General features: G+C 41.7%; 1 protein-coding gene across 1 annotated transcript in view; it reads right to left on the bottom strand.

The window, feature by feature from the left end:
* Window positions 1–702: 702 nt before the first annotated feature.
* LOC106820716 overlaps window positions 703–9986 on the bottom strand; it is a 29698-nt gene continuing 20414 nt past the window's right edge. The window contains exons 3-4 of the mRNA XM_014825226.1: window positions 3392–3452; window positions 703–2673 (exon numbers count right to left, since the gene is read on the bottom strand). Of these exons, the coding sequence (XP_014680712.1) occupies window positions 1952–2673; window positions 3392–3452 (783 nt within the window). The 3' untranslated portion in view covers window positions 703–1951. The remainder of the gene's footprint in view (window positions 2674–3391; window positions 3453–9986) is intronic.

Here is a 9986-nt window from a genome sequence, read left to right as displayed (position 1 = left end):
TCTCGGAAGTTTAAATACGTTTACTGATGTTGACCTATATAATTTGCTTGACGTGGTCGCAAGAACACATAATCGAGCTACAATTAGGGCTAATTGAAAAGCGACCCCTTTTACACCCTCGTAAAACCATTTAGACTTCATTCACCGCCGAAAGCGCTTTTGACTGGCAATCGAAAAGCCGAATAATGATAATTGAACACAAAGAGGATATTATTCCCTATGGCAACGTGTGCTGTTGGTGGGCGCGCGTGTGGCAGAGATGGGGGAGGGCGGGATGTGGCTTACGCTTTTGCCTCTAACGCAATCCGTTCGTACTCACTGCTTAAAAGGTATGCCCTATAACTACGTTATTCGATCGGCAGTAAATGCATAACATGCTCGTATGCTCGTCTGTGCAGTCATACGTTTAGTAGCATAAATGATCGCCTGATCTGTAGACCATTTGCTCCAGCCAGCCATTATTGCGCTTTCCCCTCGAGGGCAACGATGGCTGCCGATAGATTTCATGAGAACGTGGTCGCGTATCACTAGCAACTCCAAAATAGTAAATGCATATATAAGTCCAATAAAATGATCATTTAATACGTAATTTGAGTAAATCGAGAAAGTATTCACACATTGCAATTGTTTCGCAATACGATTTGTGTATAGTCCTAAACTAAACTACATCAGAAAGTCACGTCTGTATACGATGTGCAAATGTAATGATCACTCACACGTATATTTTGTTAAAATAATATCACAGTAGATATCATTGGGTGATGCGATAGCATGTGTATTTACTACAAGGTTTACAATTCATTCCCTCACAGCATGAATCTGTAGATGGGTTGCAAATGATCGAAACGGATGCAACTAGAATAGATTTACGGGCCTAGTCTCAATTCTACACGCACTGAAATAGATATACAATCAATAGAATATGATTATCAATGAAACATCAGCCATATGTATGTGTGTTTCATTAATTTAATAATTTTTCAATTTAAATAATTTATCAATTTCTTACGCTAGCATGATCTATACGTTATTGAAGTAATATGTACAGGTGGAGCTCGATCTCAGTAATTAAAGCATCCGATATCAATGGTCTTTTAAATCCTAGTGTACTGGTCACCGAATGTTCACCCATGTAGCTTTTTTACGTTTTGTTAAGAACATGCTGTGTTCTCGAGAGTATCACCTCCAACAGCTCAAAACTTGTTGTGATTACAAAATAAATATAGATCGCCAAACGAAGCCTACGCTGACTAACCAATAACGAATGAGTCATTGTGATGTCACATTGACAAACTTCCAGACAGTTCCGTTAACAGTTCCTGACCTTTCTTAATGAACCAGACAAAATGCATGTTAATTGCCACAGAATGACGATTTTAGAATATAATAATAAAATGTAACAAGAATGGAACCAACTGCAATCTTATTAGGGTGTAATCTTCGGAACTACATTCTATACGTGTATACGTAAATAACACAGTGATCCGAGCAAGACATTCGGCCTACAATATTATTCGCCAAAAGAGCAGCCTAGTCATGAATATGGACTAATGTGGGATCCACGCATCTTTCAATGTGTGCTGAGTGCATTATTGTAGCAAGATTTGGAATGTCCGCACATGTCCAGGTACATTTGAGCTTACATGTTCATGTTTATGTGTAATGAATGACTATATAAAAACAGAAGCTGAAAAGCAGAGGCTAAACTCTTATCGGTTAGAATCAACGTCACGAGTTATGATGTATTGCCATCATTAGGTCTGTTTGCGTTTTACCTTATCGGTTTTTCCGCAGACGCTGGGTATTGTCAACAATATTATTGGTTCAACGTCGGTAGTCGCGAATTGAAAAGCGTTCGCGGGAGAAGACTTAACCGCTCTCTCACACAGTCACACTCTTGTAGAAACTAACGTCGCTGTCGTCTGTGCAACCGGTGCCCTTGGACATCGCTTCACATATTCACCGAAAGATTATGACTGCGCTTTCCCCGTCCGCCGTAGAACCCGGAACCTCGCTTCCCCTCTTCCCCGGACTTCTTCCCGCGGCCTCCGTAGAACCCGCTTCTTTTCTCGTCAGCGTCGTCGGCGATGGCGACCATCGTCTCGCTTGCGTCGACGTCGTCTTTCTTGCCGCGACCGCCGAAGAAGCCGGCGCGTTTGTCGTCGGGGTAGAGCTTTTTGCCGCGGCCGCCGTAGAATCCCGAGCGCTTTGCGTCGTCGCCGCCGTCGAACTTTTTGCCGCGGCCGCCGAAGAAGGCTGCGCGCTTAGCGTCCTCAAGCTCCTCGTCGTTCAGCTCGGCGTCTGACTTCTTTCCTCGTCCGCCGAAGAACGCTGCCCGTTTCTCCGCGTCCAGTTCATCTTCGCTCGATTCTAGGTCGGATTTTTTCCCTCTTCCGCCGAAGAACGCCGCACGCTTCTCCGCTTCGGTCATGACCATTTCGGATTTTTTGCCGCGCCCGCCAAAGAAGGCGGCCCGTTTAGCGTCGTCGAGTTCTCCCTCTACGTCTTCCATCGTGCCGGTCTTCTTGCCCCTGCCTCCGAAAAACGCGGCCCGCTTGTCTGCCAGCATCTCGTATTTCTTGCCTCTGCCGCCGAAGAAGGCGGCGCGCTTGTCGCTCTCGGCGGTCATCTGGTCTATAAGGTCGGCCGGGGTCACGAACCTCTGCAGTTCGTCTGCAATCGAAAGATATACGCGCGTGGGAGCACGCGACGAATCATAGAACGAACGAGCCGCGTCGTCTAATCGATGTAGAGCTGAACCGATGTTACAACCCACTGTTATCAAAAATTTACAGTGGCGCGTCTATGGAAAACGCAAGCGGACAAACAACCAGCAAGTACATAAGCAAGCCCCACGTTCGCCAACACAAACACTCAAGCAAGCACCAAGTACGCAAATAACCCGCATGTTTGCAAACATACACGCAAGCCAGCAGCAACATGATGTTTGATTGCGGTCTTGCTGTTCGTTTTTGTACTTGCGCTTTCCTCATGCGGGCTACGGTCAAGAAACACTCTGGTTGCGTACTCAAGGAAATATGCATCCGATGTAACGACTCCAAATAAGTGTAACATGATATTGTTTTGGGATGTAATTTCCTGTTACATATCGCCTTCACGCTCATTAGCGATTAACGACGCCTGATCACATTTCCGATGCATCTGAGAGCGATGATCAGATAATGCCGGCAATAATACACAATAATGACGATCATAACGTGTTATCTTCCGCTAAAATTCGTCCCGTCAACCAAACTAGTTTATTATGAAAAGCGAAAAAATATGGGGCAGTGCTATAGCAGGTTTGGTTTACAGCAGCCCTTGATGGAAACGGATGTGTCGTGTGGGTATCTACGATGCAGACACGGGAACCTCGTGACTCGGAACTCACCTTGTTGGCCCGTATAGTCGTCCATGTCTGTGACCCGTGGGGTCGTCTGCTGGAGAACTTGCTGAAATAAAAGAATGAAGGCACGTCAGTAACATCGAAACCGCAACTTCGACATATACGATGCGTATAATTGTGGAACGGTAAAAATTAGTATGGAGCAAAAGTAATAAAAACCTTATTCAATCCTAATATTAATGCACACTATTCACATGGTAGACTAAACCATTATAGTATTAATCATTCTTCATAGTAACACTGAAATTGCTTAATTGGCCAGACCGTCACTGTCACTATGAAGCCCAGATGTTTTATACTTTAATGGGGTGAAATACTTAACAAAGAGTAAGTAGGGGAGCGATTCAGCAAGCAGGCTCATCTTATTCACGTTATAGAAAAGACATTTCCTACCGGAGATTTCAGTAGGGGCTAAGAAGGCACCGGGTTTTAATGAGGATAGCGGCATTGCTTTGTGATCATCAAGGAGAAACTTGCCCATGAAAATCCAACTGTAACTTTAACCTATAATTCGGCAGATTATCCATAAATGCGGAACATGTAAGGCTTCTATTTTGGCGAATGAAAGAAATATCATAAGGAACGTGTTAGCATAAAAAGATATATCAATAAGTAAGAATCGCTTAATCGTGACCGTTTAAGAGAAATAAAAATGATCATGAAACAAACGCATTAGAACGACTCGATATAAGCAAAATGAAGCTAACCTAGCTGCACTCAGGATATCTTGCTATAATGATGTCCGTATTATATAAGGTAAATGATACACAATTCAAGTGCAAAAAACAACAACATTTTTTTGTGGCAGATTGTACTATTGCTAATCAGCGCATTGACACGATATGCCCATAGCGCGTAAAGATAGTCGCTTAATTTGCGCTGCTATTAGTTTGTGGGCCTTTTTAATAGGTATTTGCAAATAAAATATTTCTCTCTTATGTAGTGAATTAAAATCATCTAAATTTCAGATGAGGTGATAATTTTTATCTACCCATTTTGTGAGAAATTACGACTTTTACAAAATATATATCCAGCATTCTCTATCGGACAAAATACATATGCCCGAATTTATTTATTTTTATTCGTCAATGCAAACGTAATTTCTTCAAGATGTGAGTTATGGTACGAGGTTTCGTAGTAACTACTTTAATTCCTTGCTAAGAACTAGCACCATTATTCCCAAGTTCTTGCCTAGCATCAGAAGTAGATAATAGGCTATTATCTACTTTTGCTAGCATGTAACTTATTTATGATAATAATTGAAGACCGTTATCCTTTGTAAAATAGCTTATTGTTTTTCAACATGAACTAGTTCTTTAGCGCAACGCTTTTTATGTACTTCAGTCGAAATGTGAACTTATATAACTGCGCGTATTTCGGACGTGCCATGTGTTAATATCAAGAGTAGATAATAACACTGTGTTATTATCCACTCTTGTTAATATTTAAAGCCGCTTAGTGCTCAGGTGGTAAGCAGCCGAGTGAAGGCTGCCCGCGACTTACGCACAAAAGCACACGACTGTCTAACCGAAAAGCAAAAATCCCGAGGCACTTATTCACTAAAGGCTAGCCGCGGATGACTTGATCGGTGCGATTAAGTGGAAACGGCGACGTTTTCGCGCCAATGAGACGCTATGTGAAACTGCTAGAAGCTTAGTGTTACTGCTTTACTAATTAATGATTCGAAATTGACGCGCCTGGAAGCGAGATGTTAACGCAGTATTTCCACGTATAAAGCTCACGCGGCTTCGAGTATAAAGAATGTGATTCCCAATTGTCAGCGCCACTTTACGGAGTCGGCCATCGCCAGCAGTAAAAACAAAAAACAAGATTCCGGAAATGCGGCGAGAACAGTCCGTACGGCCGAATGCAAAGGCATATCGTTTCATAATGAGGGCGCTACGTGGCACCGTAATGAATTCGAATGTCACCAATGTACAGACCTCCGTACACAGCCCCGTATACAGCTACAGTCCTGTACACAGCCCCGTACACAGCCCCATATACAGCCCCGTATACAGCTACAGCCCTGTACACAGCCCCGTACACAGCCCCATATACAGCTCTGTATACAGCTACAGCCCCGTACACAGCCCCGTACACAGCCCCATATACAGCTCCGTATACAGCCCCGTACACAGTACCGTATATAACCCTTATGTGTAGTGCCCTTATGTAGAACCCGTATAAACGTACCGAGCACAGTCCCAATGAGCAGCCCCTGTATATATATGCTGCACAGCAACAGGTGAAAATCATAGCCTATCATAACAAGACCAACGTATCCTATACGCGCCCCATTTCTCTAAAAGTCATATAGCTTTACTGTATATGACATAGTCGTCTTGTGGAGTTACGAGGCGCGTTTAACGGGTAACAGTACTTGCCCGTGCCGTCAGCAATATTTCTAGTCGCGGCATATTATAGCTACATCCGGAGTTATAACTGCGCAAATTGTCACACGGAAATCGAAGGAAACTGGAATTGAAACGTTGCGTGCGTATACCTTTCTGTCAAGGTATACGTGCGTGCCCAAGCGCTTGTGTGCTCACGTGTGCAATATTGTCAAGAGTACACAATGGGAGATTGGGGATATGGGGGATCTCTATTATGTACTCTTGATATTATCAATGTGCCATTTCTACTGTAAACTATGGCAACAGCCAACTGGCTTGTAGGTGTGTAGATACTATACACTAAATGCTAAACGTTATAGACTAAACACAACACGTTAAACGATACTACACTTATATGATTTGGATGTATTTATGCTAACACTATAGAAGCAATTCATTGAGTGTAGGTATCTATAAGTTGTAAAAATAGGGTGAAAAAATAACATAGGTCAAAATAATGGGAAATATAATTCCACTGCTATATTAAATGGCCGATATGTCAAAAACCGTTTAGTCTGCATAAGCTTGTTGTTTGTCAAAAGCCTCATTATTTAGTAGACAAACATGTCATGTAAACAAGATTGCAGTTACGATGCTTTAATAATGGTAAACGTGTTTTATTACCAAACGTAACACGTAATGGATGCAACCGGCATTGTTAACAATATAAGTGTGTAACTTTGCAAACACGCAATACTTGTGTGCCTGATGGTTTTCTGGTATAGTGCAAATTCAACAGAAATATGAAACCTTTGCACACGTGTACTACATAATTTTATGATCGAGATTTCCTATCATCGATCATCGAATCGATCATTCCATTAGATTTCAGGGTCGAACCTATCCCATATCGCTGCTATTTACTTTGTCCGCGCATAAACATCCACATTCGGACGATCAAATTTACATGCCAACGCCTAGTCCTGCACTCTCTTGGTCGCGGGCTGCCCGGTAAAGAGTACTGTTACATTACCTACCTGTGCATACCTATGCATGCTTAATCACATATTCAGTTCAGTGTGTGATCAGTTCAGCGCTACCTTTCCATGGGCTCTGACATTGTTACGGGATCGTAATGGCACCTACAGACACCCCTTTATAACCCCAGCGGTAGAGAGCCCGTCCATAGCAACAACGGAAACCTATATATATATATATATATATATATATATATTCACATAAAGCGTGCGTGTTTCGTTCGTGCAACGCGTGCATATGACTGACCGGCAATAGCATAACATCGCGTGCGATTAATTAATCATTACTGTAGTATTTACATGAGCCAGCTTCCGCTGGCTTTCACCTTCCGCTATGCGTGAGTAGGCCCTATACTACGGCAACTTTGCATGAATCTGGGGGTTGAACTGCATGGCTTCACCGCTGCCATCGTCTATACCGAGGTTTCGCATACACAGCGCCTCAATTGAATATAAAGCGACCGCACATTACACGCCTCGTGGCGATTCTGCGTAGACCCATTAGCCGGGTGATGCATGCTTCTAAACCCGCATCATGCATACTAGAAGATTTAGCGATCTATGGGCTCAGTGGGAATGAGAGCATATCAAGCTCCAGGGAGAACGGCACGCGGGTATCTTAGCAAATGCATCCGATACGGACGATGATGCGGCCTCTGTTTTTGTGCATTGGCCGCGAATAGGAATTAGAGCGTCTACGGGAATTAGAAAGCTAACGACGGTGAGACCTCGTATAGTATTAACGTCGGCTTGGCTCTCCTCGAAACACATCCGCGCACGCCGCAAGTCGCGGTGCGTGCGAGTAGCTATATAATTCCGATTGAATTGTAATGAGCTAATTGCAGCCGACTGGCCTTGTTTGCGCCAAGGCCGTTACGCGCTATGCGGTCATTAAATTCGTTATAATTAGAGCAACGCGATGTAAGAAGCATGGCTGACAGCGATGCGCGAGCTTACTGCGAGACGTCTAGTTCGTATACATTACATTAAAAGTAAAATGAATAGACGTGCTATATTCACTGGGGGGTTGGTGGAGTTTTCCAAACAATTTCTGTCATTTCAGATAGTCGAAGGCTAGAGCTGTTCGACAGCGTAGGCTGTGAGATAATGTAGTTGGCAATTAGTAAAGTTGTTTTGATAACATTGGTGAATACGAAATGTATAGAGAAATAAAAGTTGCACATTCCATGATTATAATATAAAGCTACAATATATGAAGTACAAAATACAAACTGCAGATGTTGATTTGCTATTATTGATGAAAAGCATATATATATATAAGCTGCGTTCACACGTATACACGGCCTAGCTGGTACCGTACTTAAGCTGCGCTCACACGTATACACGGCCTAGCTGGTACCGTACTTAGTTGGTGCTAAGTTCGGTTAAAACGCGTTCACACGAGTTACACGAGATTCGAGGCTTAGCTAGCCAGGAATAATATAGACTGGTACCCGGTCGACAGTTCCACACGCTACACTAACGTCCGTGCGCAGAAACGGTACACAGTCTAAGTGAGCAATACGCGGCCAGCGTGGCTGGCCTGAATATACGCGGCTTTAGTTGGCGCGAATATGATGCCGCGGCTTCGCAAAGCCGAAGCATTCGCGCTAAGCGAAAGCCGATGCTTAAGCAAGCCGCGTAATATTAGCGTGTGAACGCAACTTTTCTCCTCGTGTAACGCAGCTATAATATCAATATATATATATATATATATATATATATATATATATATAAACTAATTTACTGCAAAATTGATTTATTTACCTATTCATTTATTTATTCGTTTATATATATATGTATTATCAAGAGCTATTAATGTCTATAAGCTACGAAACTTATTAATACCTAAGTGATTATTAGCCCTTGATATTATAATTATATGCAATAAAACAAAATGAAATAATCGAAAATGGCTATTGCGTAAATGTATATTGTAATAAATTGAATGTATGAAATGTATGTTGCTTTTGTAATTCGCAGGAAAATGTCATTTTCTATAAATAGTTTGCAGTATTAAACAATTATATATACCAACAAAATGTCAATCTCACTCTCTCTCCATTTCACTCTCTCTTCGTATGTGTGTGTGTGTGTGTGTGTGTGTGTGTGTGTGTGTGTGTGTGTGTGTGTGTGTGTGTGCGCGCGCGTGTGTGGGCCTTGCGCGCGAAAGCACACCCATTAATACTCACAAAAATGTCAGTTAATATATATAATATTCCGTTTCCGCAGTTATGTGTCGAACGTTAAGTTAAACTAAAGTTAATTGTTTTCACGGACGATATCACATTACATCAATAATGAATACTATGAAACAGAACATTAACGTAACGTTTTCTGATATTTATTTATGGTTCTGTGTCATCAATTATCTATAAATATCACATCAAATTTCCAATATATTGTGCAAATTTCCTAAACCTTCGGGCTGTTCTACAAAACGTTAACTACAATAATCAATTTTTCCCCGAATGCACGGTTACCTAAATTCTACGGCATTCAATGGCTGGTTGTAAACGACTCTTTTGACAGTCAGTGAAAAGTTATCAAAATGACACTTTGGGGAAAGGTGTGAAACCTCTCTTATCTTCGCGTGTGGGCTTCGCTATTGCAGTCTATACTGTTCCCATTATTGCGCATGGACGTACCTTCCACGAAGGTTCAGAACAATCTACATTCTTAACATTTATGTTTCTCTGACACGTGTATAATTATGTCACTGTCACGAATCCAACTTAATCTAATATTATGGTCAAATATGTCCAGTAAACACTGTCTCCTTTCGTCAAGCTCGGCTTTTGCCGCTCGATCACGCTTAATGCAAAATGACTCAATCGGGTTAATCTACGCATATGTTATTAGGTATTACATCTCCAATTTTAATCGGTTTATTTCATTTTCTGTTTTACATCGAGAATTGATTGAGTAGATCTCATTCAGCAGCTATACGATCACGGGAAAATTGTAGCTCGTAGCTGAGATGACATTATTACATTATAACTGCTATAGTACGAGCAAGATGATGACCCGATAATCTCCCGAACACAAATTTGTAGCATGATTCGATAATGTGCCGTATATACGATTACGACGGAAGAAGCAATTACACGCGTCACTCTAATATATATATATATATATATATATATATATATACTTTACTTTACTTATATATATATATATAGTATATATAATAGTATATATATATAT

Source organism: Priapulus caudatus, unplaced genomic scaffold (genome assembly GCF_000485595.1).
Source record: "Priapulus caudatus unplaced genomic scaffold, Priapulus_caudatus-5.0.1 Scaffold44, whole genome shotgun sequence".
Taxonomy (NCBI): Eukaryota; Metazoa; Priapulida; class Priapulimorpha; order Priapulimorphida; family Priapulidae; genus Priapulus; species Priapulus caudatus.
This window is presented reverse-complemented; position numbering and strand designations above follow the sequence as displayed.